This window comes from Doryrhamphus excisus, linkage group LG14, assembly GCF_037039965.1.
Source record: "Doryrhamphus excisus strain RoL-2023G ecotype Guam linkage group LG14, RoL_Dexc_Guam_v1.1, whole genome shotgun sequence".
NCBI classification, from domain to species: Eukaryota; Metazoa; Chordata; class Actinopteri; order Syngnathiformes; family Syngnathidae; genus Doryrhamphus; species Doryrhamphus excisus.
This window is the reverse complement of record NC_136370.1, coordinates 14307996-14335521: the sequence shown is the minus strand read 5'-3', so window position 1 is coordinate 14335521 and position 27526 is coordinate 14307996. Positions and strand designations below refer to the sequence as shown.

Below are 27526 nucleotides of genomic sequence, written 5' to 3'. Positions count from 1 at the left end.
AGAACTTGAGTGTTTGTGTTGCAAGGGTTTTGTAATTGCAAAAGCATCAAGACAGTTCCTCACTGGTAAATATCTTTAATTATACCTTCACTTTTACCCGACATTTCCATCGTGCATAAATTGACAAAGAGCATCTGGCAGTTGTTTAGCGACCGAGCCAAGAGTCAAACAACAGCTGTTGCTATGATGAAAAAGAATTGGCCTGTATGACATGGACAACGTGGAAAAATAATCATAAAGAATGATATTAACTGGCATCAAAGGGTTTGTATTTACTGCGTTGTAATCAGAAAAGAACGTACAGAAATGACACACATGATTTTATGCTTTAACATTGATCAACCTACGTCCAATTAATTTGATTCGCTATAATTTATCAGACAATATGATTTTATTATAAGGCAAAAGAGTGAATAATAACAGTAATAGGACATGAGGTGGAGCAGCAGGGATGACACATCTGTACATGGCAGAGCGGTTGAGAAAAGAGCTTGCTAAATGTTTCAGCACTAACTCCTCGCCATTGGAGACTAAAATGGCATCACCACTTGAATAAATGTGGACTTGCAGCTTGGCTGTGCATCTGGAAACAGATTGTGAGAGCCTTATCGTGTCGCTGTCTGTATAGGCACGGTCCAAACAAGCCTCCCATTGACAAATTTAAAAGCATGTGTGATAAGGTCTGTCAGTGCATATTGCTGTAACGATTTCAATTCCAGAGTGCTTACAAATGATAGTGAACGGTGCCAGTGGCCTATTTTTGTCTTCTGTTTACTGAACATCAGGGGTGTTGTTAATTAAATCACGTTTCTTTTAAGTAATGTAAAAAGCTTTATTATATTCAACATGGATAGAGTGAGATAAATCCCAGTGCATCATAGCATTGTCAAGAATTCCAGATGTGTCCTGTATTTCTTAGCTGTTATTTTACACCTCTCCGCCCACAGCATTCTTATTTTCTCTCTCTTTCACATACACAAGCTACATATCCATGCATACAGTACAGCACACACCCTGATGGAAACAAATTCATGTTCACAAAGACACTGTCAATTATCCTCCTCGCTGATTTAAAATAATGATAGTTACTCCTGCCTGCTTCCTGTATTAACTGTATTAGCTTTGCTACACCTGCACGCTATATGAAGCTGTAAATGCAGTTTTGATGGAGAAAAAGTGTGAACAAAAGTGGCCATAGCAAAGTCTGAACAAAGCAGATACATGTCACTGACCACCAGATGACAAAGTGTATAAGATTTTGTACTTAAAAACAGGATTAATTTCTTCTGCAGACCACCCTTCTGCCTAGCTCGAACTGGGCATGAATAGTGTACCTGCAAGTCTAATTGTGGGAGAAATTCCCCCATTTAATACAATGTGAAGCAGTAAGACTTGTCTTTATCACGTGGTTGGATGGCCCCGCCCACTCAAGCTTGACCAAGTCGCGCATAAACACCTAGCCAGAAAATAGCAAAGACACGAGGCGCATTCATGGACATCGGGTCATTGGACCTTTTTTTTTCCTTTTGGCAAAATCAGTGACCCACCAGTTGAGAATCACTGCTATAAGGAAAAGGATGAAAAATTAGATTTCAGCCTTCACTTGGGAAAAGAAAACATTTCATGGTTAAAAACCATTTATGCTAATAACAACCAGACAATGCAAATACTCTCAAGGGACATTGCTACAGAAATGACAGCAACTACTACAGCATGTGAGACATTGAGGCATTTTCATCACATACACAACAATGGACAGGTGAATTGGTACAAACAGAAAGTAACACCGAGCCATTGTGTGGTCTGATTTTTTTCAAGGAGTCATTTTTATGACACAAATGTATTAGTCTTTATAACTCATATTGTTTTCAGAAGCCAATCTCTTTACTTAAGTGACCCCAGAAACTAACCGGAACTGCAGTACAGGCCAAACCTTTAGACACACAAACACAACTCATGTTCCCAAGCCCATTAATAACGCAAGAAATTCCACTGTATGTTCCTCCTCACCAAAATCCAACCAGAACTGGGCTCCCGGGGATGAAGTGGGGGGGGGGGGGGGGGTAAGTCGCCATTGATACACTACACTGCTGATGGGATGTCAAAAAATCCAAATTATCCCTTTAAAGTAGAATGTGTTATTGTTTTTATGTTTTACAGTGATTGTCTTTTTTTAGTTAATAATAATACTATACTCATTGTACCCTTCTCAATTCTTACCGCATTGCAGTGGAATTTGGTAGATTATCTTCCCCTATTTGTGGCACCGCTTTCATTGTGACAATCTGACGCTGGCAGCGAGCACCAAGGCAGCCACAGTGTGTTGTGAACATGGTGTACTTATTTTGTATAACTTCCCTCTGATGTGTCACAAGAGTTTAGACATCAATCCTAGATAAGCGTCAACACCAAAACAGATGCAATACAAACCACAGGTGGGACAGAGACTCGACTCGTTATCCCAGTGTGCTCATGGAATTGTGCCTACATGACTGCAAGATATTATGTAACCTTTTTAAGTATGCTTGTGTAGTGTTACTGAGAATCTTCAAATCTTGTATTGCATTTTTTTGTCATGCGTAAGGTTGCTTCACTCTCATTCAGAACTGCCAAGGGCTTGACAGTCATTGAAGCACATCCACCCACAGACAAGTGTTTGTATGAATATACACGATGCAGTAGAAGTTAACCTTGGAGCAGGCATCTTTCTGCCTGAGTTGCTCTTCAGCCATATCACATCCCCTTTAAGTGGTCTAGATACAGATAGATGAGGAATGGTAATTCAAGTGCATGCAAAATCAAGCAAAAGTCATGTGTGGCTCATTCAGATATTTTTTTTTAAATCATTACTCTATAGCACAAAAGTGTCATGATCCATTTTGATTGCTGCAGCACACACACTGTAAATACTATTTATATAACTGTTTTACTGCAAAATGAATAACATATTTTGTGCAGTTTATTGTGTGCACAAATATTACAAAGAGGATTATTTACCTTCTTCAGAGCTGACATTCTAGGTGGATCCTCCTCTTGCAAAGTCCACTCACATGTTGAAATCCTAAATCAAGTTTGGACGGTGAGCAAAACCCAAGTCAGCCTGGTGTTGATGCCTCGCCATGCGGTGCTGTTGAGTTTTCTTATCTCATTCTCCCTCTCCTCACCCCCGCCCTGCACCTGGCGAGACTGCTGTTATGACAGCATTCAAACACAGGGGGCGATATACTCCATTAGTATACAAGTACTATGGAAGTTCTATACAAAGTTTACGTACCATTAATAAACGTAGTTCAACGATAAGCCGAATTAAAGTAGTGTGGAAAACACAGTAGATGATTTATACATGATAAAAAGTTATCTTCTCTGATATTAACCAGCATCCAAATTCTGATATTTTGAATGGAATTTAGCTGACAACTGTTCTTATTTATTTATTTTTTTATATTTAATGGGGTGATAGCGTCTCTTCCACGCTCATTTCCAGAAGGTGGCGGTAATGCACTCCATACATTGCTTGCCAACCGCCAAAAAACAAAACGAAGAAGAAGAAGACATAAATCCGGTTCCCTTTACTAGTTTTTAATACATTGCTTTTGCTGTAAGCTTGAAATGAGTAAACGGCACTAACACTATGAGAAGCATAGTTTACCTATTACATATTTTGTAACCAGAAATTACGCTGGTTTAACTGAACCTAACATCGAATTGTTTCACCAGTGCCGAGCGGATCATTCTGTCACCTTTAATGGAGCGACATACCAAAGCGAGCTAAATACACTTGCTATTTGTGGTGCTCCAGCCACTTCGAACAGTCTACCAGTCGTCTTCGTTTTAAGTCTTCTATGCCGGTTAATATGGCACGCAGGAAAGAAGGTAAGTGGGCCTAAGAAACTGTAGAACATACTACAAATGCGTACCGTATTGTGTACGTGGCTAGCTAGCGTATTCTGTAGCTAGTTAGCTAGCTCTTAGGTGTCTGCAACAAAACACTTCTTTATTCTATTCTAGAAGTAGAACAATGATGTAAAATGTCAGCTGTTACAATATGTGAACGCACACTGAACAAAAAACAAAAACTAGACTTGAGAAAGTATGTTGTTAACCACCATTGCATTTGGGGAACTTGAGCTTTGTTGAGCTGCATCTTGGACACAAAGCCCAGATTTGTTGAGCCACTTTCTCAACCATAAACATGCCTACTTTCGATTAGAACCTCAGATTTAACCACATGTATAAATGTACTTCAATGTATGTGATACAACTCCTAATACTGAATGTGTTGTCTGTATTAGTCTTCCAGTCAAAGGTACTCCAGAAGCTTTACCCTGCAACCCCTGAATTGGAAAAGGAATCAAGCTCACCATGCATATTGGATGCTTTAGCCAATAATAAATATAAGAAAAGAAAAACGTCTCACACTCACAGTAAGATGCTGTATTACCCGACTTTTTGTATCATTTACAAGCATGTTACCACCACCTTTCTGCTCTATTGTGGCTCATTCATCTATATTTAACTGCCTTTTTCAGGTAATGCTGAAATGACACTCAGTGCAATGAAAAGCAGCCGCATGTACACTGCCCTGCCCCCACCCGCAGACTACAATGCTGATTCTGGGACATCTGTCACCCTTCCCCAGCCCGAAAACATAAATAGCGCGGAGGCCCCATCTGGTAAGACAGTAATAATCTTATATTATCATGGACTAGTGGTTTGCATCAAAGAACTCATGGGATTAAAACAAAAATTATCTTCAGTTTCCCTTCTGTTTGTTGAATTAAAATTCACCTTTTTTCTTACTTTAATTCTCTTTGAGAAACAGACCATGAAGGTTTTGTTGTTCCTTAAATGCAGCACATATGGTCTTTAAAGCTGGCCAATTACCGTTAGGTTTTTCAGTGTTATTTGTTAGAAGAAAGGTAACTCACTTTTTGGTCTCCAGGGGATATAATAAATAAACATTTCACAAGCTGTTATTAGTTGACTAGGCTGTTTAAATTTATTAATAGATGGATAGTTTTTTGTTTTCAAATATTGTGTATCATATCTGTCATCATTTTATGAATTGCCAGAATTATCTTTTTTTATGACAGTGTTGGTTCATTCCACATCTTTCTGTATTCATCGTTTTCTTTAATGCTGATCCCCACCTGAAATAATTTTCTCTGTCTCTGTGAACTGGAAAAGTTGAGCTGGCTTGTATGGGCTGTGTACAAAAGTTTTGACAGCTCAGCTGTGAGGACTAAATCAGTAAACCTTTTAAAACAAGTCTACATTTTTTGGATGAGAATGGTGGTGTTAGTCTTATTTTTGAGGTACTATACTCTGGAAAATATTAATTATAATGTTCCCTGTTACCTACAGAACACAACTTACAAGAGTTTGGTGAAGAGCTGGAACAAGAGTTAGGAGCAGATGAACCGAAAAGAAGAAGGAAAAAAAGAAAAAAAAGACAGAATCTTGAAGGAGACTTGAGGAGTGATGGAATGGCTCCAAATAAAGACATTGGTCAGAATGGGATGCCAGCTGATGAGGAAGCGGTGCGTGTTAGCCGGAACAAGAGGAGGAAACTGAAGAAGAAACGGCACAAAGAGAAGCTGCTGTCAATGGGCTTGATGCCTCGGGCGTCTGCCCTGGAGTTTACATACCAGAAACAACAAGAGGAGAAGGACGAGGAGAATGATGATGTGACGAGAGTGGCAGGTGGCAGATTTTCTCAGGACAATGATGAAAATCTATGATTGTGAGTGTAGAGATTATTTAAATTTGGTTACACGCGTTGCACCATGACAATTTGGAAAACCAACGTCCTTTTTTTTTTGGTGACCTTGAATGCATGCAGAGAACCTTCCTCAGTTGTCCTTTGAGCAGCATCACCAGTGGAAGTAGGCACACCTTCCTCCTGAAGCAGGTCCACACCATCCAGTTATTCAATACAAGGAGAGCGACAGACTAGAAACGGCACTGCAGTACCTCTGCAACAGCACTCCTGATGTCTGCAGGTTAGTGGTGCTTTTGTGCACGTCATTCACCCGAAGTCGGTAATAATTTACAAATATGGTATAAAACATAATAAAATTTACATCTTAATTCAGCATACATATACTGTAAATGGCAGCATACTGTGTAGCTAAAATGAACTTTGTTACAATCCGACCTCAAAACTTGCAGCGAGATGAACACAGGTTAATGCATGATCTTAAATTGTTACTGGAATTGCAACAGTCTATTGATGTGGATTATTTAGTTGCGGGATTGGAGAGACGCCTTCTCGGTGACACCGCTAGCCGCTTTAGAGGATGTCACGGTAGCCAGACAACCAGGCTAAAGGCCTTGGTACAATTACATGGAGCACATGAATGAGGCGACGTCTTTGTTTGCTCTTGGCACATCCAGCATGGCGGCGACATCAATATCTGATTTAGAGCTCAGTGAGGTGTGTACATAAAACAGTGTCTACGCTATAGAGGGCTATAAGTGAAGTTAGAGATTTGTAATCTCTATTATAGTTATTTGATGGGATTGAAGTCAGTCAAACTCATCCAACCTTGCTTTTTGGAACAAAAAAGACCTTCCTTGGTTGGAAACACAGTATTTTCCCCAAATGGCTTTATGTGGTGAAGAATAATGATCGGGGAACCGAGTTATGCTGATTAATTAATTGATTATGAAGTGTATAAATAGTGGTGAAAACCCTCCCCTTGTTTACGTAGATATTTGTCTGTCACATTGTGGGCTATTTGGTGCAGGTTCAGACATGCCTTTGTCAGTCCATGCTTGCCGCTCATGCCTCCCAGTCTATCTCTGTATGGTTCACCTGATTAAACCTGCCTTGACCTGCCCGTTTCAGCCTTTACATGTACATACATGATCTTAATTTACAAATCCATACGCTTGAACTTGTCCATACATGTTATACTATACTATATTTAAACCTGCTAACCTTGCCTTAACTTTTGCTTCTGTCAAAGCACCGCAAGCCTGCAGGCACGTTTTCATCCGTGTGTGTGTGATTGATTACCGTGTGGCATAATAGGATCAGCAGGGACTTGTAGGGAGTCTGTTTTGTGTGTGTGTGTGTGTGTGTGTGTGTGTGTGTGTGAGAGACACACAGGGAGGGTGGCATGTAGTAGACACCAAAATCCATCCTCTGTCAAAAGACACAGAGCAATGCGTGTCTCTGTCCATCGCTGTGGACAAAGCCTGTTGTAAGTCTTCCTTTCCTCTCCAATGTGCACCTGCTCCACAACTACATGAAAGCTTGCCAAACATGTCCAAGCTCTCCATGGTGTATGAGTCATCTTATTTCACTCTTTGATAATGCAACTCCCTGGGCAGATTGTATCAAAGAAGCAGATTATGAATCAAAGTCAGCCAAAAGTTCTTCTTGTGAAGATTCATTCACGTGGCTCATCTTTTTATCCCCCCCAAAAATAATTTTCAAGGAACCCATTGGCCTTCACATTCCATTCATGGGAGTTTGACATACAATTTTCTAAAACTGTACTGCAGCTTTGTTCATTCCAATGATCCATGCGCCTGCAGCGAAGTGCTCTGATGGCGAGTACAAATCACCTTTCCTTCTGGCATATTTTTATACACCATGGAGTTCCTCTCATGATTTACCTGACCGTGGTACAGCTTTACCATGTCCATTTCCTGTTTTTCTAAATTCAACTGTTGCATATGTTGCCATGCACAGATGTGAAGTTGCCGGCGTGTTTTGATTTATTAACTTCAATACCACACTTTGTCTTCGTTTTTCCATAGGAAAGCACTTTGGTTGCAACGTTGTTCCAGTACTGTATAACAGACATTCTTCCCATGAAGAGAAGAAATGACACTGGACTCCCACAGCTACTGACACTATGTAAGGATGAACTCTTGCCTTATTTTCATATTGGAAAATTTATTCTGTCTTTATTCTTTTGCATCACACAACAATAAAATGAAACATTCTGCTCAGTCCAAACAGTATCGATCTGTTATTTACTTCAGCGTTATTTTTTTTAGATTGTTTAAATTAATAGGAAAAAAACACTTGTCCGTTTTATCTAACCCCTCATTACCAGCAAATCAAATGTCAGCACGGCTGGAAGTCAGGTTTTGTTTGCTGTCATGACATTTACAATTAGCGAACTAACCAAACTGCTTGTTAAACATCACAACTCTCTGCAGCTCACTGCAAGGTGCAGTTCTGTGTTTTATTTCACCCTTTTCACTATGTAGCCACATAAGTTCACTGTTGGTATTACTCAAGAGGGTTGTTGACACTTGTTGCAGTTATCTAACTAGTTATACTCAATATAGCAGCACAGCATGTTGGATGCATGATAGACTTTGAGCACCACCGCCTCCTGGGGAGCCTGAAGCTCATGTATTCTATTCTGGAGCATTTACCCAAAGTGTTTTGCCAGGGGAGGAGTTCATGAAAAGGACAGAGAATTATCACGGCTAGGAAGTGCCACTGTGTCGGGTTGATTAAGAGATGTTGTCTTTTCAGGACTCAAACGATTAGAGGGAGCAGCTATGCTCTGCTTTGGTAGCATTATTAATTCACCTCTTGTATTGGAGCTCATTAAACTGTTGTTGCTATTATACAGTATAGTATATGCTATTTCAGTTTACTCACTTATTACAGTACTTTACATTTAATTTCACATGGACTCCATAGAAAATGCTCCATAGAATGGCCTTCCTAAAGGATGACCTCAACTGTATTGAACATTTATGGAGCGTGCTTAAAAACTGGGTTCATGCCAGGAAACCAATCAATTTAAAATGAACTCTTTTCAAATCTGTCAAGAGTGGTGAAATATCAAAACAGAATTATACCAAAAGCGTCTTTTAATAGCCACAAAACCATCAGGTTGAGAAGTATGACTGGTGGCATATTTATATGCTGTATTTAAATCTGTATAATTTTGACCCGGTGTGATTTTGAGAAAAATCCCAAATAAATTCAAACCCAATTTAATTCATGAAATGTGTCCTTTTTACAATTATTCCATCCAGTTAAAGAACAATTAAAATGAATCAAGGGTAAAAAATTATTGACAGTAAGTTATGTCAGAATATATAGCTAAAACTCAACTCTGAACCCCCAACGTCACGTCTTGTCTACACATCTGGAACACGTTTATTGCGACACACGTAAGCATTTATGACTTAAATGGCTTATTTTCCCGGATTATATTCCATTATTGAGTAATACAAACGTTAAAGTGACTGTAGGGATGTTATTTAAGGTGTAGAGGGCTTTAAAAATGTACAGTATCTGGAACCACGTAACCGTGATAAGTGAGGAGTTACTGTATAACAATTTTTTTCAAGTGTCTCCTACTTTGTGTATACTGTACTGGGATCAGCCATGTTTCTGTTTACTTCTTGGCCCCAGTATGCCAAGTCCTTTTAATCCCCTTAGAAACACCAACTGCTTGCAGCCTGTTATATAAGGAGACATTATCAAGGTAGACAAGTTCGCCTTGAACCAGATACCTGAACACAGGCTGAAGTGACCACACGCACTCAGGCAGACCCTCTGTCAGTGGGTTTCCCCTCCTGGGAGGCCAGGAAGGGGAGCTTCTTCAATTCTCAACATTGGGAAAATGTTTTTCCGACTCCAAAGACTCACACCAGGCTACATCAGATTACTGCAGGTGAGTTTTGTTTTTGGTTGTTTTGAATGTTCTGCATATATAATTCTGGTGGAAGTCAAATTGTATGGTCTACGTTTTCATAGTGTTGAAGTCCTCTGGGTGTGTCAAAGTGTTCACCGTGATTTATGCCCAAAAAGGACCCCCCTGCACATTTCCATTTAAAGTTCAGGTTACATGGTGATTGCTTGGTCTACACTGGTCCATTGAGTAGTTCTTTAAGGCTGATGTAATCACTGCTTTCAATGTAGTGGTTTTATAGGCACACACTTAGGCTTAGCCCGTGGCTAAGTACATCACCTAAGTATAAACTAAGCATTGTGATGCCATCAGGTAGCCTGTTATATGGTGTGGTGTATCAACGGCATGACCTATGCAAATGCAATGAAATGCATACTCATCACACTATATACAGTTAGTCGATCCATGCTACATTTTCCCTGTTTATAGGATGCATTTTGCTTTAGTTCATGTCACATAATTAGCTTTTTGGCGACAGAAACAATGAAGAAGTCTGAGTCCGTGACAGCCCATTGAGTTGTAAATGGCAATAACAATTGGGTGAGTGAGCAACAGGAATGGCTTTTTAACTGACTGTGACACGGCGCCGTTGGAAAATATGAGGTTTCTATTATTTTCAACACTTTATTATTGTGAAAGGACTGTACAGGAAATTGTTTTTTTGTTTGCTCAAAGAGATGCGGTAAATAGAAGTTAGATGGGTCTAAATCTAATGGTGCACTGAATGGGGCAGATACCTGAGGTGAGTACTTTGAGGGTCATGTGATGGAGTTCATACTTCGGCAAAAAGTTACAAAATAATCTGGATTCACTGAACCCCTGGATAATATATTTTTTTCGTGAGTATTGTGTTTTGGACGCCAACACTTTGATTGATTTGTCTTCTTTTTTCTTTCAGACCCAAGCCTACCATAATGTATGTGTGGTGCGACCCCCTGAGAAGACCATGCCTGGCATGGCTATGCTCTTAGGAGCTGTGGGGATTGGGATGTGTGGCTACAGCTGCAGGCAGTTGGCTCTCTACCACCGGCCTTCCAGCCGTGTGCTACAGTGGGTTGGCTCGCACACTGACGCCACCATGGCGGGCGCTGCTGCCCATAGGACCCCCTTCCTGGATGCCACCTACAGGGCCGGAGCCTGCCAGGAGATCTCCCCACCCTCCTTTGTTGGCCAGAAGTTTGTTTAAAATAAGATTGGTCGCCATAGGTTGATTCTCAGTAACCACACTTGTGAATGTTGAAGATTGGAGCTATGCTGGCCCATTGTGTAAATGAGGCCCTTGTGCTCTCTGATGACATATGAGTGTGGGTATCTGGATGAGTCAACATGTGTGCTGACAGGAAGTCGGATGTAACATTAGTTTTGTGGAATTCTGTAGTTTATGCAATATGAGGAAATAACATCTTTATCTCTAACAGTAGTGTATCATTTCCTTCGCAGGCCCACTTATTGCTCAATGTAGTTTGCTTATGTTTAACATAGAGACATTGTATGACTTTTGGATGACGCAAAAAGGGACTAAAGCTTGGCAGTTGTCCTTTATGCACAGATAATTTGGCTAAGTGACCTCACCTCCCCAAGAAGAATCAACCCAACCTATCCCATTCTGAAGACCTCTGAATAAAGCAGTACCATCCATGAGCAAAACCTCTCAATTGATCTGGCTAAAACTGTTAAGGACAATGTGGAGGTTGGAGGTAATCTTTGTAACCCAATTAGCAACCCATTGTTAGAACCTTGATCAGGATGATGGTAATGAATACCAGGAAGTGGCAACGTACTGTTGTTTTTACCGGATTACATGATAGTGACATGCAATGTAGAGCGCAGGATTAAGCCAGGTGGCAAACCACAAAACCTCTAATCTGGTTTACAATGTGTCTGTCACTCTTAAGAGATACACAGTCCCTGTGCATCCAAACATTGTACCTTTCTCCCTGCAATGTCCACCAATTGTCTCACTGCCATACATGGATTTGAATGATGTTGCGTTGGTGTTTTTGTTTGTGTTCACACCAATGAAATGAAGTCATTGAAAAGAGGGGGCATGTAATTTGGCGAGGCATTGAGTGTGGTTGAGAATGTGTGCTGTGCCTTAGGGAGAGCACAGGGTCTAACAGTCAGACTGATTCAAAGCGAAGAGTTTTACATAGACAGGACCGCAGACCACAGGGATGCTTCTTCTGTGCTACACAATGAGGCTTTCCTGTCTGACTAAACTCGACTCATAACTAGTTGTAACAGGTTGGGAGTTTTTGGAGAGACAATTGCAGACTTTGTGAAGTCCATATAACTCGGACACAAAGACAAAGTCCATAATCCGATCAGCAATGGACGTTGAAAAATTGGAACAAGACTACCACCTGTAAAGATGTTTATAATTGTTGGTCTCCCAGTAACATATTCATCAGAGAGGAAACTTGTACAATATGTATTGCATTGTCTGACGGACATAGACTCTCATTCAATGCTCTCTCAGAGGATTGCAGTCAATATGGGATGGGTTGCAAGTTAAGTAGTGTACCTGGCTGATTCTGCCCAACTCAAATTTTTTTTTTTTTGTTGGCACTGCAGTGTTTTAGAGTGAGCGTGGAGCTCTGAATGAACCTATTGATCTCAATCATTCCAGTTGGGGAGGAGAGACCTTGGGCTGTGCCTCTGCAGCAAACTGCTTCACTCACTGCTTGTCTGTTTATGAGGGTTTACTGTCAAAGATGTGCACTGAAAAAATGGAATACATACAATATAGGGAGTGTTTTCTTCCAGGTTGTGTCTCTTAAATTGTGTAGGTGTCACTCTATTGCTGTATGGATGAGTCTACCTAAAGTTGACTTCAGCTGTGCCCTTTAGATGATACAAATGTAATGTCAGAAATTCAGTGTGAAATAAAAAGTATAATTCAAGCTTCCTGCACTGCTGTTGGCTGTAATTCATAATCATATTCATATGAATAGCAATATTTAATTATATAAACTATTATCTTTGAGAAAATCAATGAAGAAGAGCTTAAAAATACCAATCTCATAATGCTTGTATCAATCTGATATCAATACTGATATACCAATAACAGCACTGTTTGAATTATCAACCAAAGAGCTATAGGATATCATGTGATTAATGGATTTGGACTTCATAACAAAGTGTCATTTATAACGGTGTGCAACTTGTAGTGACATGTTTGACCCCATGACCCCCCCCATTTGAAAAGCATCACAATGACGCCAACCAACGTTGAGTCAGCAAGCAACAAGTTTCTTCATTCCAGGGGTGTCAGAATTGTGCCACTGCAAGTTTTTTTTTTCTAGTCGGTGACTAAAGCAGGTGATTTTAATGATCAGCACCTCCTTCAATGTGAAGGAAGGAGCTCATCAATTCAATTACGTGCAGGAGAAACCGGTTGGAGAGAAAACCTGCACTGTGTCTGCCCTCCATTGACACATGTATTATTCACCCTCAAGTAGCTCACCCGCGCCCTCTGGTGGCTTCTTTTTTTAGCGGATATCCTCGCAGGCGGGCACTCGTTGGGTTTGCCTTGTTTTATTTAGCTCGGTGCTTCACTGTCGGGGTTACAGCGAGAGTTTGCTGGAAGATTTGGATTGTTTCTAAAAACAGAATGGGATAAAAAGTTTTAAAAGGCGATGTAGTCACATGTGGAGGAGACTGAGCGAAGCGTTGCTACAAAGGAAAGTGTTGTGAAGAGTTGATCAAACTACAACAGGCGGATTTCTTGGATTAGTGATCCACTTTCGAGGGTTTGTGTCTATTTATTATATTCCTTTCTTAAGTTGCTGCATACAGTTTGACTTAAGTAAGTCATTTAGAAGTCACTTTAAAGATAGAGTAAAGTAACCGTATTTAATTTAATAGATGATATGAAGCGTGAAATGTCTATGCAGTACGCTCAGATGTCATTGTGTTAAATTCTGATTAGAAGTGAATGAGTTTCGAGAAGTCACTGAGTTTATCTCTCAGTTTGCATACAGTGACCAAACTGTGGGGCCTCATCAATCATCTCGACCGGATGTGCTCTATGTATGTGCAGGTCACCCCCACTGCCACTTTGATCTGGGCTGGGCAGGGAAGCAAAGCACCAGCAGGGCCCATCAGTGGCCAGGTTTACAGCAGGATGGGGAACCTTTCAAGCAAGGACAGCCATGGGCTCACAGGTAGGTCATTCATGTATGTATATATATAGATATATATACGTATATATACATAGTACACACGCTGGATGGTGCATTGTAGATTAGAAGGAAACAAAAGCAACAAAGAGGCCAGAATCTTGGCAGCCCTCCTATGTGTGTTGCTCAGTTAGTGGTCATTCTCCTCCTGTCCCCCATGTGATCCATCGGGCCAGCTGTGATGAATCGGCAGAATTCCCCAGCTCGGCACAAGGGCAGCAGATTAATCATAAAGGCTTAATGCTGTCTGACATCCACGCTCGCTCACACTCGCACACACACAAACCTCATTACACACATTTACTCAGTCAGTCTGCCACCCATGAGCATGGATGGGCGAGCACATTAAGGTTTGGAATGAAGAAATAAAAGGGAAGGGTGGCTTGAGAAACTTATTAAACAATCCACTCATTCTTTTCCAATGAGGTCGTGTATGCATAGTTGCTGCTATCACATCATTTAAAATGAAATCCTTTCTTTTTACAAGCAGAGCACAGCTTTTGTCCAAACAAGGGCAATGAAAAAAAGAGAAATGATGCTCAGTCATTTATGAGTTGTGATTAGTGACTCCATTGTTCAGTTTGCTGCAGTTGTTTGTTCCAGAATTATGTGGTTTTGTGACTGTTGCCCAACATTGTTCATGTGCAGCCTCCCCGTGAAAGTATTCCCAGTGACATGAGCAGCTCAATGAATTGGTATTTTCAGTGTCAACGTGCCAGACGAGTGACCACTAAAGTGGTTTTCTCCCATCGTTCCTCCATGACATCATTGCCTGGTGATTCACACACTAGCTGGGTGATTGTCACTCCTTTTGTGTCGTCCTTCCCACGCTGCTCAAAATATGTTTTTATACTCCCTTGCTGATTATTATTGCTTTATATTTTCACAGGTGCAGTTATTTATAGAATATTTGGATAGACAACTAGACTCCATTCACCTAATGAGGGAAAATAAGGATTCATTCATTTTCTACCGCTTATCCTCATGGGGGATGCTGGAGCCTATCCCAGCTGTCTTCAGGCGAGAGGCGGGGTACACCCTGGACATGGTCGCTAGCCAATCACAGGGCACATATAGACAAACAACCATTCACACTCACATTCATACCTATGGACAATTTGGAGTCGCCAATTAACCTAGCATGTTTTTGGAATGTGGGGAGAATGTGGAAACTCCACACAGAGATGGCCAAGGTTGGAATTGAACTTGGGTCTCCTAGCTGAGAAGCCTACGTTGTAACCACTCAACCGCCGTGCAGCCCGCAAAAATAAGGATTACGTTGGTAAAATAGATCAAAGTGGTCTTTTTATATGATTTACTTCAGTGTATGTCCTTTGTTTGTTTTATATGTATACATGCAGGTAATTTATGCTGTTAAACTAAGCTAGGTATTAATCTCAGTTGCAAAAACTACAAAAATATTACATAGCTGTTTTTAAGTTGGGTCTAATTGCTGACAATTGCTTTCACCACGTCAAAATGCCAAATAAGAGTATTAAGTGCAGACTGTTACACAGGTTAGGTTATCAGCACATCATAGCGAGCCTACATATTGAGAGTCAAATCAGAGTGATCTGTTTCTAGTCATTTTACGACACAGAAATTGTCTATTAAATATTGTTTAAAAAAAACATGGATCAGAAGGTCGTGCCAAGCAACTCATATGCTTTCTTTCAAAAATCATATTATTTCTTTTAGGTAACCACTTGGAGAGTTTCCACACTCCTCCTGCCTCCCCACAAAGTGACGTACCTGGACCTGTACCTGGTGTCCCTCATCTCCTACCTCCCTCATCAGCTAAATATCCCATTTCATCTTCACCTCCAGTATCAGTGTTTACATCGTCCAGCGTGAAGAGATCACAGCCAAGTTCTGCCATTCCTACACCTGAGTGGAGGCCTCCTCCTTCACGACTCAACTCAAACAGTTCCTCAGCTGCTTCAGGAGCCAGTCCGGTGGCCACCAAGCCAGACAGTACAGTAGCAGCGATAGGACATATTACGGTGGCAAAGAACGGGGCTCCTTCTTCTTCTACCCCTCGGCCCGTACCTGTCAGCCCATCAAAGAGTCCATCTACTCCATGTAGCTCCTCACCGGTTGTGTGCAGCTCTTCTGGGCCAAAATGGAGAGAGAGAGATAGCGGCCTGAGTCGGTCTCTGCTGGAGAGAGACCGTCCGGAGGCTGGAGACATCCAGGCAAAGGAACTGGAGACACTGCTAGAGGAATGTCGGACAACACTGGGGATCTCCGTCAGTCAGGATGGGCCCACAAACATCACAGGTAAGAGCTGCAAAACATTTGACTACTCTAATATTTTGTTTTATTACAAATTGTCCTATTTTGAGAAGAACAAACACTTATTTGACCTTTTTCCCCTTTGGTTTTGTTTGCATTTGACATTATCTGACATTTCTACTCCATCAGAGATGCTGAAATGCCTCCAGGTTGAAGTGAAGAATTTGAAGAGTACAATGCAGGTGAGATATGCATGGAGGATGGCTGAAACTGTGAATCAATACACTGATGGGGTAAAAGCTAGTACCTAGTGTAAATATCTAGTAAATGCACCTTTTAAAAAAAAAACCAACACCAACCAGAATGAAAACATTTTCCAACTCAGAACGTGATAACTGGTTTCTCCTTTCTATCTTGTCAGAGCATGAAACAGTCTTTCTGGTTTCATGGATTATTTTTTGTATTGTAGCCGCACGGGAGTGGTTAGTGGGGGAGTGGTTAGTGTGCAGGCCTCACAGCTAAGAGACGAGAGTTCAATTCCACCCTCTGCCATTTTTGCATGATAGTTTGCATGTTCTCCCCGTGCATGCGTGGGTTTTCTCCGGGTACTCCGGTTTCCTCCCACATTCCAAAAACATGCTAGGTTAATTGGTGACGCCAAATTGTCCATAGGTATGAATGTGAGTGTGAATGGTTGTTTGTCTATATGTGCCCTGTGATTGGCTGGCCACCAGTCCAGGGTGTACCCCGCCTCTCGCCCGAAGACAGCTGGGATAGGTTCCAGCATACCCCAGACTTTTTTTTGTATAGTTTTGTTCACTTAATCTCTTCAGATGTATTTTTATCATTTTCCTTGATTTATGTTCCTTTGGGTTTATCATCGTCAGCATACATACAGTACATACTACGTATTGTTTTTCTGTCTCTGTACGTATTAAGTGCACCGACAGAAATTCCATCACATTAGGAAGACATGTTCACAAGCGTTTCCTAGATGTATCCATCATATCTAAAGCTAATCTGCGGTGATTTCCTGGTTCCAATTGTGACCACTCCCTTAGGATAGCATCTGGAGGCTCACAGCTTCCTACAGGTTACAACAGCTGGAATACGACCCAAAGCAGGACCTCCCTTCTTAGCTCTTCTCTATGTGAGTGCTTGTTTTTTGTAATTTAGGTTGCAAGCACTTACAAAGGAACTCATCTTTTGTGAATGTATTTAAGTTGAGAACATTTGGTTTTGAAGTTTTCAACTGCAGATAGCTTCTTTTTGCACGTTCACGTTATTGATGTTATAATGTTACTGCAAATATGACCTGTTGGACTGTTTCGCGGTATCCACGCAATGCACATGGCAGATTGAGGGCTCTTGCTCGCATGTTTGTTGTTCATTTTCTCTTGTCAATATCTACACTTTGTCTCCTTTTCACTTTCCCACACCACGAAAGAAGCTTGCAAATATAATCCGTGCATGGGCCAGCACAAAGCACCGAAAGGTAGCAGTGTATTAGAAACTGAGGCAATCCAACACTGTGTTTACATGGGCCCTCACTGGGCCAATTGACGTTGCAAAGCCTGACTTTATGAACCCACTCAGTCTGCTCTGCTGTCCTGGGAGCCTTTTTGTGAGGAGCGGGTGGAAGGGGAGTGGGTACGGCAGTGTGGAGGAGGAGTGTTCACAATGGGCTGTTCAGGAGACAAAACTTGTTTTGTTTTGTTCCGTGTGGTGAGCAAGAGGAGGCGGCTGAAGGCCGAAGCGCTCGCCCTCACTGGCCATTTGTTTTTGTGTCTGTTGCACACGTGAGACAGAGCTCACAAATACATAACACATGCAGTGAATGTCTTTTAAGAGTGCAGATGATTTTTGCTTTCTTCTTCCCCTGTGGTGCCTCTCTTTGGCTTTTCTTCAATTTGTCCATCAGACATCCAACCGCTCATTCCTGAGCACAGCAGCTCAAAAATGTACTACATTGTTGGTTTCCCCTCCTTTCACCCCCATCCCCTTGACTTTATTTCTAGGATGTTCCACTTGGAAATATATTTTTATTAAAAGCCTATATATTTTAATACCCCTTTCTTTTATGATTTAATTTATTTCAGTTGTTGACTACACAGTATGAACTACAATATTGGGTCACATGACTTGAATGAGGGTAATCAGTCTTCTGTCTGATGTGTTACTGTTTTTTTTTTGTTAAAAAGTACCCCGCCTCTCGTTTGAAGATAGCTGGGATAGGCTCCAGCATGCCCGCGACCCTGGTGAGGATAAACGGTATAGAAAATGGATGAATGGAACTATGTCTTCCTATAGCAATACTTGGAAAATTACTGTGATATGAAATTAGCCATACTCCTAAAAACTTGAAAAGTTAAAGTAGTCAGTGTACAGCTTGTGATTGTCTAAGTACTCTTGCTGGTCAATAAAACAAATGTTTTTAATGAATGGACACACATTCCTATAGATGCACTCTAAAATCTTGTGGAGTGTCTTCACAGAAAACTGAACCACATTCACTTCCTGTAAGGGCCAGGTGTCCCAATGCCTTTGACCATATCAATGAATATATACTGTATTTCCAAACAGCTCTAGAATGAGTTCCAGGTGATTGCTCTTTTGAAAATTTGTAGAATGATCTTGGTCGTTATTTACTCGCTTTATCATTTAAACGACGCTGTCTAGACTAGAAGGAGGCATCTGCGATGTTGAATGTGAAAACGGTGAATTATGCAGTGTGGAAGACATGGCATTGACTTGGGCCCCCTTTCACTTTCATGTCCATTTAGTGGAGGTATGCAGTTTGGTGGTGAGACGGTATTCAATCATTTTTGAATGCATACCGCAGAGTGAGAAGAGTTTTAGATGTTTCTCCAAGTAAGTGTCAGAGAGAGATCGAGAGCTTGGGTGGGGGAGACAACTAGGGACAGATGGATTGAACAATATCGCTTTCCCCATCAGAAATTCAGATGTGGAACTAGATGTGTGTGTTTATGTGTACACACACCACATCTGGTCTTGCTGTGAGCCATGGGTCATAGCTCTTCCGTGTGTGTGTGTGTGTGTGTGTGTGTGTCTCTTGACAATCCACACCCTTATCTCAGTGTGAACTGAGGAGCACCCCTTCCTGTTTCCTTAAACAGACTTGCTCCAGTTGGAGCGTTCATGGCCAGATAAGCACGACTATGTGAAGACAAGATCCGCATTGGGTTTTTTTTTGTTGTGCTTAATATAGAACTAAGAATGAATCCTGCTGTTTGACATGTTTCCCCGACTAGAACGGGAATGCCAAACAATACAGATAAAATGATCATGGGGTTTGGCGGTGAGGCTCAAGAATAAGGAATGTGTGTGCGGGGAAGAGAAAAGAAATGTGAGATGTGTGTGTGTGTGTGTGTGTGTGTGTGTGTGTGTCTGTAGACTTTAATCAGGTCCAGCTGTGTTCTTGAGTCACTGGTCAGAAGAGAGAACATCGACTTGGCTCGGATATTACTTCCTCCTCCGCATCTCCATCCTTTCTTCATCTAATTACTCACCTCTCTAACCTCTGTGCTCCCCAACCATGCTTCTAAACCCTCTGGCTGATATTGCCTTTCAGTGCGTCTGCTGGCTTCATTAAATATGTACCTCCCTTCCTTTTATTTCTTGCTTCTTTTAAACCGGTAGCTGGAGCAGACACCAGTTGGTGCTTCCTTTTTTTTTTTTTTTTTTTATTTAAATCACATGATCATAAATAACACTAAACTGTTTCAGCATGATTATCATCAAAAGTATTGTTGGCTATCCTGTAATCACTTTCACTTTATTGTTAACGTTTCTTTGTTTTGAACATTTTGGCGAGTAGAGACATTTTTTACATAGTTCACTTCCTGTGGAAAAGTCCCTCCCTGTTTGCTTGTCAGGGCTTGCAGTGCCATTTAATTCCCATTGTTCTCTACTAGTGATAGTAGATGATACTCATATATTATACATCAAACAACAACACTTGCAGCATAGTGGACAAACCATCCATTCATCAATTTTCTATACCGCTTATCCTCACGAGGGTCACGGGCTGGAGCCTATCCCAGCTGTCTTTGGGCAAGAAGCGGTGTACACCCTGGATTGGTCCAGTCCACAAACACGGATGTTAATTGAATGGTCCAAATTGTCTGTTGGTGTACATTATGTACATATATACATAATAAATGTCTGTGGTTGACTTCTGACCAGTCCGGGGTGTACCCTGTATGTCATCCAAAGTCAGCTGGGATAGGCTCCAGCTCACAAGTGACGAAGAACAGGATTAGCGATAGGAAAATGAAGGAATGAATGAAATAACAGCGCCCAATAAGCACACCTCCGTGCCATGGCTAAACAATAATCCCAGTTAGTGGTGAATTCCTCCCTTTTGTTGTAGTGAGCGTTACTGTATTCATTCATTCATTCATTTTCTACCGCTTGTGCTCACGAGGGTTGCGGGGGGTGCTGGAGCCTATCCCAGCTGTCTTCGGGTTTAACAAAATTTAACAGTCTAAAAAGATGGACAAGATAGTTAGAAAAGAAGCTGTGATCAATCGTTTTACACTTTCATAGTGTTCATTAAAAAGTGGGTAGTTAGAAACTGGTATAGGACGAGAAGTCATGTGGGTTCCTGCAACATCCCTCCACATAATTTAGTTGACATTGATATAATAAAATTTGAGTAAAAACAGTAATATAGTATATCCACTTTGTAGCAGTCAATGCACCTAACGCATCTATTTGTCTTTTCAGACAGAGCGTACAGAATGGCTGCAATTCCAGGCTGACCTTCAGGTAGCAGTATCAGTAGCTGACCGTCTCAGAGCCGAGACCGAAGAGGAGCTGACGGCGCTCCGGACGGCTCATAAAGATGTGGAAAGAGAACTAGCCGCTGCCCAGCATCGACAAAAGGAGGCTGACATGCAGCTTCTCTCTTTGAGAGGGGAGTTGGAGGAGAGCAGGCGGAGGCTGACTACTCTGAGTCAGACTACAGACAAAATAAATATCCAAGAAGGAGAGAAGACAGAACCTCTGAAGAACTGTGATGTCAACGAAGGGAGCCAGAGAGGCAGAGAGAGGGGGGTGTACCAGCAGGCGGGGAGCCCGAATGATGCCATGAAGAATGTTGCCAGAGAGGAGAGTACAGCTGTCACTAAAAGATACCTTAGAAATGTAACCAATGAGGAAAGAAGAGTGGAGGAGGTGCGATTCGGTGAGACACGAAAAACCGCACCTGCTGTGAGGTCAAGGTGAGATATCCTAACCACTATTCCACTATGCCGCCCATACAAAAACTAATAGATACAAGAGAGTATAACAATATTAAGCATTAAGTAGAAGTGATGCCAGCCTTTAACATGTTGGGGTCGTGGAGGATGTTTGAGGAAATACGGTTGCCGGTGTCATTTTTGGTTTGGGGGATTCTGGTGTCTCATGCATGTAAATAAATTCCTGCCATCAGGAAGCAGGAAGCAACCATTTGTATTTCTTGGTCCTAACACTTATACAGTTATACTCCAAATGATGTACCCCACATTTTAAATGACATTCATTCATTAATTTTCTACCGCTTATCCTCACAAGGGTCACAGCGGGTGCTGGAGCCTATCCCAGCCGTCTTCAGGGCGAGAGGCGGGGTACACCCTGGACTGGTCGCCAGCCAATCACAGGGCACATATAGACAAACAACCATTCACACTCACATTCATACCTATGGACAATTTGGAGTCACCAATTAACCTAGCATGTTTTTGGAATGTGGGAGGAAACCGGAGTTACAGTACAGATAAATGTATAAATATTATAAGTTTCTTTAGTATTTCAAATCGGGGGTGGATGACAAAAAAAAATTCTGTCCCTTAATGACAGAAAATAATTGAAAAGCACTGTTCTAGTCTCAGGTAATAAGGAAAAAGCCATTCAACCAAATACAAACCTTGAAATGTGTGTGGAAATTATTTGTAATATGTAAATGGACACTTTCAGTGTATAGCGACTGCTTGTAATGCTGGTTGTGTTGTGTTGTGTCTATATATGACATTCCATTGTTTTGTTTTATTTTAATTGTTGTAAATCTCTTAATGTATCATAACACTACAGAAGTCTATCAAGATTACCAGCATCCTCAGATTCTGTCACATTACAGAATGGAACTTCCCAGCCTACCATTGTCACAGCTCAATCTGCAAACAAGGTCTGGTTTACTTTAAAAAAATATATGTTTACATTAAAAAAATGCTTTAAAAGATATTTTTATGTATACTTTTTAAGAATTTGGGGCACCTTAGAGGACGTAGAAGTTTGGACCGACAAGACAGCAGGCCCAATATAGATACAGGTATATGTTTTTGTTATTATGTCATCCATTCTAGTAAGGATGTTTTGTATTTAAATTTTGTGATTACTTTTTATTGCAGGAAAAACTGAGGAATCTTTAAACAAGTACAACTCAACCCTCACGGAGCTTCCACCAACCAGGTGACCGTTAATTCCCATTAAGCTTTCTATTCAATCCTAAATATATTACTTTACTTTTACATTTGAGCGATATAACAAAATGTAAGAAGCAGATCTGAAGCTCTTGTCCTCCTGTTCAGGTCTCAGGATGGTTTCAATCTGCTCCTGCGTCGCCATGGAGGCTCGAAGAGGAACTCACTGCTACGTTGGTGTCAGAGTCAAACACAAGGCTACAAAGTAAGCCTAATACCTGTCTTTGATAAATAGTAGACTCTTCAAGTGGGTACACTGGAACCTTGTTTTGTGTATTTTTTGTGTTACGTGTGTCTTGTTGTGTTTGTAATGTTTTTTTATCGACTGGTTTCCATGCACACATATAGGAAAAATGTATTGAGTTTGAGTACGTTTTGGTTTGAGTCTGAACTTCTTAGACATGTTATGAAGCTAACAAAGGATGTATGCTCCTAAATGTTTGAACAAGTATGTATTAGTAATAGTAGTAATAAATCTTGTGTTGCATTACGGTATATTGCATGATCCCGAGATGGAAAGACAGTGGTGAAGTGCAGGTAGAAGTCTTTAATTAGCGAAAAGAGAAAAGCTTCCAGGGAGTGGCATTGTTCACCACCTCAAAGAAAGGCAACGGATGGTAGCATAGGATGGTATTAACTCGCCACTCCAGCCACATCTGACACAAGCAATAATCTAGCAACTAAATGAAGCTCATAATTGAAGCAAATTATAACGCTGAATGTTCATTAGCCTCAGCTGATCTCAAAGAAAGTAAAGACTTCCCACTCAAAATCCAAAATGAGAGTCTTAACAGGAAATAACACCAAAGGTCCAGCTTGTCTTGAATGTGAAATGGAATATTTTGTCAGACCAAAAAAAAATAAAGGTACAAACACAGCACTGTAGCATAATTATCATATCATATATAAGTAGTTAATGTATAGTAGTTTACTTCGAAAAATGCTGTATTTTAGCATAGCCACAGTGTCCGTCTCACTGAGTCTAAGACTGAGTCAGCCATATCTTGTCCCTAATAATGCCACATTATGTCATTATGTGCTAATGGAACTCTTGCATTATTTTCTCCAGAATATTGACATCACCAATTTTAGCAGCAGCTGGGTAGATGGCCTTGCATTCTGTGCTGTTTATCACACCTACCTATCTTCACACATCCCCTACAGCAGTCTCAGTCCAGAGAACAAGGTAAGCTTGTTACTGTTTCATATCGGTGGGGTTTGTTGAAGATAAATGTAATATTCATCTGCCTTGAATACAACTAAACGCTTTCAAGCAGTTTAAGGACTTGCATGCTTGTACGATTTGAAACACTCACCAGCCGTCTCATTAGGTATGCCTGCATAATCTGATGAGAGCTGGTGTAAGAGCTGCATCCACATTGCTGATCATAATGCATGAGGATAATAAAAGCATTCACACTCACATTATTCGTTTTTGTGCTGGTTTTAATTACATATGATAATCATTACTCAATAAACCCAATAAATCAAGTTCTTGATTCAGCACAACTAATTAAATCAATCATAACATGTGGTCGCCTGACTCATAGTGGATGTTGAACGGGTGGAATTAATTTATCTTATGTGTCACTGGGTTGTGCTTTTTTGCTTTGTTGTATCGTTGCAGAGGGAGAATCTCAACCTAGCGTTCAAGACAGGCGAGGCTGTTGGGATTGCCCGATCTTTGGTAAGTCTTATTTCCTTTCAGAACCTAAAATTGGTTACTTTATTGATAACATTAGTTAGGATGGTTGATCCTAAAAAGACTATGAGTCTGTCTTTACAATATGTACAGTCTGTGAAGTAATTCCACTTCTCAGTTAATCACTTAAACTCTTTGTTTAACAGACTGTAGAGGAGATGCTGCGAACAGGCGGCCCTGACTGGCAAAGGGTCCTGAGCTACGTGGAGAGCATGTATCGTCACTTTGAGATGTAGTCTGCAGTCTCAAAGTAGGGAAACTACAGTATACACTATTAACAGTCTTAAGATGATGGCTCAGTTAGTGTTTGGACCACAGTTCAGCTAATGTTTGTGAAGTGCAGCCTTTTGACCTTGAAGTGAAGCAATAACCATCATAGAATGTGAATGGCTTGTGTCAAAATGATTGTGTAAAATCCTAAAGTGGTATAATGGCGTAGAGCGTATACTTTATGCCATTGTTTATCCAAGCTGTTTCATAACACTGGAAGAAATATTTCCACATATAATACAAATTGAGTGACAATGTGTTTATATCTCTATTGGAGTGATGACCAGCATTGTTTTATGTGTGTAGAGCAGGCGTGGGCAAACTACGGCCCAGGGGCCACATGCGGCCCGCCAAGCGTTTGAATCCAGCCCGCCAGTTGCTTTCTAAGTATTTCAACTTTTAACATAAAAACTGGCAACATGACTTGCAAGTCGGGCGTCTTATTTAGTAAAAAAAAAAAAAAAATACAAAACTGTAAAATTAAATGACATAGTTTGATGTGGTCTGATGTTTAAAGTGCTCCAGAAAAAAGGGACATGAGAACATACAGCTGATAGTATAACAGATAAGAGATTACAGATAAAATTACACAAATAATTCAAGGAAAATTCTAAGCATAAAATTGTGTGTGTGTGTGTGTGTGTTCTGGCCCCCCGGGCAATTTTGTTAACTCGACGAGTGAAAATATTTGCCCACCCCTGGTGTAGAAGATACATTTATGTCCAAAAACTATGCATACCCTGGCTAAATTTCTGTTTGCTGAACCAGTTTCTTTCCATTTAACATTAATAACAAAAACCTGAACTCATAATACACCCATCTTTTATTATCTGCAGTTAATTGTTCAATTGCTTACACTTTAATGTGCTCTAAGTTAAAATCCTGCTAAACAAAATACATTTGGATTGTATTTGTTGGTCAAAACAAAGGCTGAGGGTCATGAATCACACTCGTAATAAAAGGACTCGGGGCTCTGAAATATTCAAAATGAAAGCCAACAGTGTAGATATTTTTTTAGTATATTTGACATGTGCTGTAAATGTCTTTACACTGGTACTGAACTGAAGTACTGTAATTCATTAAGCTTTTACCGAACTTGCATTTATTTTTTGTTCTGCATGTGTGTTTTTATCATTTAACGTATGTACAGCTTAGCAATCTCCTAATATGCACTTATGCAAGCACTTTGTCTGTTAAGAATGTATTTTGAATATTGATGAATGGCTTTTATTGGGTTGCAAGAGCAGTGAATTTAAGGGTCCAGGTCTGCTTAGTCGTGATCACAATGTGAATGTGGTTTCATTGAAAGTTGACAATGTTAAATACTCCAGGCGGCTGCACAGGCTTGCTCATCCATTACATTAACAGTGGCACAACAAATGCCTTCCGTTGGCATGCTTAAAATGGACTTTGTACTCTTGATTATACAGTAGGTGCACGCCAAATATTTGACAAACATTTCTTGTAACATGTGTTAATATGTAACTAGTGTTAATACCAAAGGAATAAAGTGTTTATCAACAATGATAAAGCCTGACATGTTTCCAGTATTTGGTAAAAAAAAAAAAAAAAGGAATTAAACACTTCCAAGCACAGTTAAAGAAGCATTTAAACAAATGGACGTGTAATGGGTGTTCAGCCAGGTTTTACATACACACTTGAAGTCTGTCTCACTGGGTGGGCTGTGGAGAACTCTGGTTTGACTTTACATTAGCCTGCACTGTGCTACCACCTAGTGGTAAGATCGAGTAAGGATAAATCCAAACTGCTCCATCAAATGCTGCTTATCCTCACTAAGGTCGCGTTAGTATACCGTAGTCGGAGGGCAAAAGGCGGGTTAAACACTGGCATTCAATTGCTTCCAAACTTCTCTTTTTAGTCAATTTCTTTCATATACTTTACCTTCTTATTGCAGTTTTACAATTTATAATGTAGCGACCCTGATGTGTTTTTGTTGACATGTTGTGTTGTGGAATGTCTGACCGTTTTGGGTGGCCCCTGAATGCACCGGGATGGAGGCGTGTCATTGTGATGGAACCAGGAAGGAAGCACTGGTGTCGTTGCTTGGGGTGTTTTTGGCGGTGTTGTCAGCCATTGTAGTTTGCAATAAAAAGCTTGTTATTGACCACACGGTACAATACTATATAATGGTGTTGTATTAAAAAATTAAACAATGATTTTAATATAAGTGTAACGTAATGTCTGCATATTTAATAATAACTACAACTGTAAATTGTACAAATAGACAAAAGGTGAAAACGTTGCCGACAGGCAAAAGTACTGTGAAGAGGGAGTGAAATGACAGCCATTGTGTAACAAACGATATATGATATAGGATGTGTGTACATCCAGCATGACATGAATGACAATACCATGTGACAGCATCCTCAGGGGAGAAGAGGTGGCCTTTTGTCTCAGGCAGACTCAGCTCCCTTGAGCTTGTTGGTGGCGTTCACTTTCAGTTGGGAGTCCACAAGAGAATTCTGTCACCGCTCTAGTAGCAGGCGGAAGAAATATGGATGATATTTGGGCCCTCGTGTGTTTGGGAGTTCTTTTTTCTGCTCAGACCGGCTCTACTCAAGAGTAAGTAACATGAACAAAATGGACCCAAGTATAGTTTGTCATTGCAAAATAAAACCCAACCGTTTCCTTCCATGACCTCGGCTGTCCACACAGTGCCAGGACATTATTTGTGCTGACGGGACCTGAAGTGTTGCCGGCTGGGACGCCCTCTGTGCTGGCTGTCACCGTAGTCTCAGACCTCCCTGTCAGGGTCAAGGCTGAAGTGTCGCATCACAACAATAAAGTGACCCAAACAGAGGACTTTCAAGAAGGTGACACATATAACACTTTATAGTGATTGCAGTGATACAGTATTAATACTTTCTGTGAACACTAGGCATGGTGAGTGATTGATATGGCCAAAAATGTCAATTATAAGTTTAATTTTTATGTCTCTTGGAGCATATGTGTGTA

At 40.8% G+C, this 27526-nt stretch overlaps 4 protein-coding genes across 10 annotated transcripts in view; 3 read left to right on the top strand and 1 right to left on the bottom strand.

Moving 5' to 3' along the window:
* dlgap2a (discs, large (Drosophila) homolog-associated protein 2a) overlaps positions 1–3162 on the bottom strand; it is a 141141-nt gene extending 137979 nt beyond the window's left edge. For 4 of the 7 annotated variants that reach the window (XM_058090765.2, XM_058090767.2, XM_078796028.1 and 1 more), the window contains exon 1: positions 2998–3152. In XM_058090765.2, the coding sequence (XP_057946748.2) occupies positions 2998–3015 (18 nt within the window). In that variant the 5' untranslated portion in view covers positions 3016–3152. Of the gene's footprint in view, positions 1–2997 lie in introns of all 7 variants that reach the window. The other 3 variants (XM_078796027.1, XM_058090760.2, XM_058090758.2) reach the window with 1 other exon arrangement.
* A 386-nt stretch (positions 3163–3548) lies between these two features.
* On the top strand, positions 3549–7973 carry erich1 (glutamate rich 1). The gene is given in 8 exon segments (XM_078796236.1): positions 3549–3873; positions 4293–4424; positions 4530–4673; positions 5365–5690; positions 5692–5769; positions 5843–5924; positions 5927–5994; positions 7771–7973. Coding segments are annotated over 8 exon segments (1038 nt in total). The 5' UTR covers positions 3549–3842; the 3' UTR covers positions 7948–7973.
* A 1488-nt stretch (positions 7974–9461) lies between these two features.
* LOC131140389 (uncharacterized) lies at positions 9462–12580 on the top strand. The gene is made up of 2 exons (XM_058090775.2): positions 9462–9659; positions 10576–12580. The coding sequence occupies exons 1-2, from the start codon at positions 9609–9611 to the stop codon at positions 10861–10863; spliced, it is 339 nt and encodes a 112-aa protein (XP_057946758.1). The 5' UTR covers positions 9462–9608; the 3' UTR covers positions 10864–12580.
* A 141-nt stretch (positions 12581–12721) lies between these two features.
* On the top strand, positions 12722–27295 carry LOC131140388 (uncharacterized). The gene is made up of 12 exons (XM_058090774.2): positions 12722–13429; positions 13720–13843; positions 15557–16138; positions 16283–16335; positions 20843–21339; positions 22190–22283; positions 22361–22427; positions 22507–22567; positions 22687–22783; positions 23648–23764; positions 24206–24265; positions 24427–27295. Exons 2-12 carry the CDS (start codon positions 13804–13806, stop codon positions 24514–24516), a joined length of 1758 nt encoding a protein of 585 aa, XP_057946757.2. The 5' UTR covers positions 12722–13429; positions 13720–13803; the 3' UTR covers positions 24517–27295.
* The last annotated feature ends 231 nt before the right edge of the window (positions 27296–27526 follow it).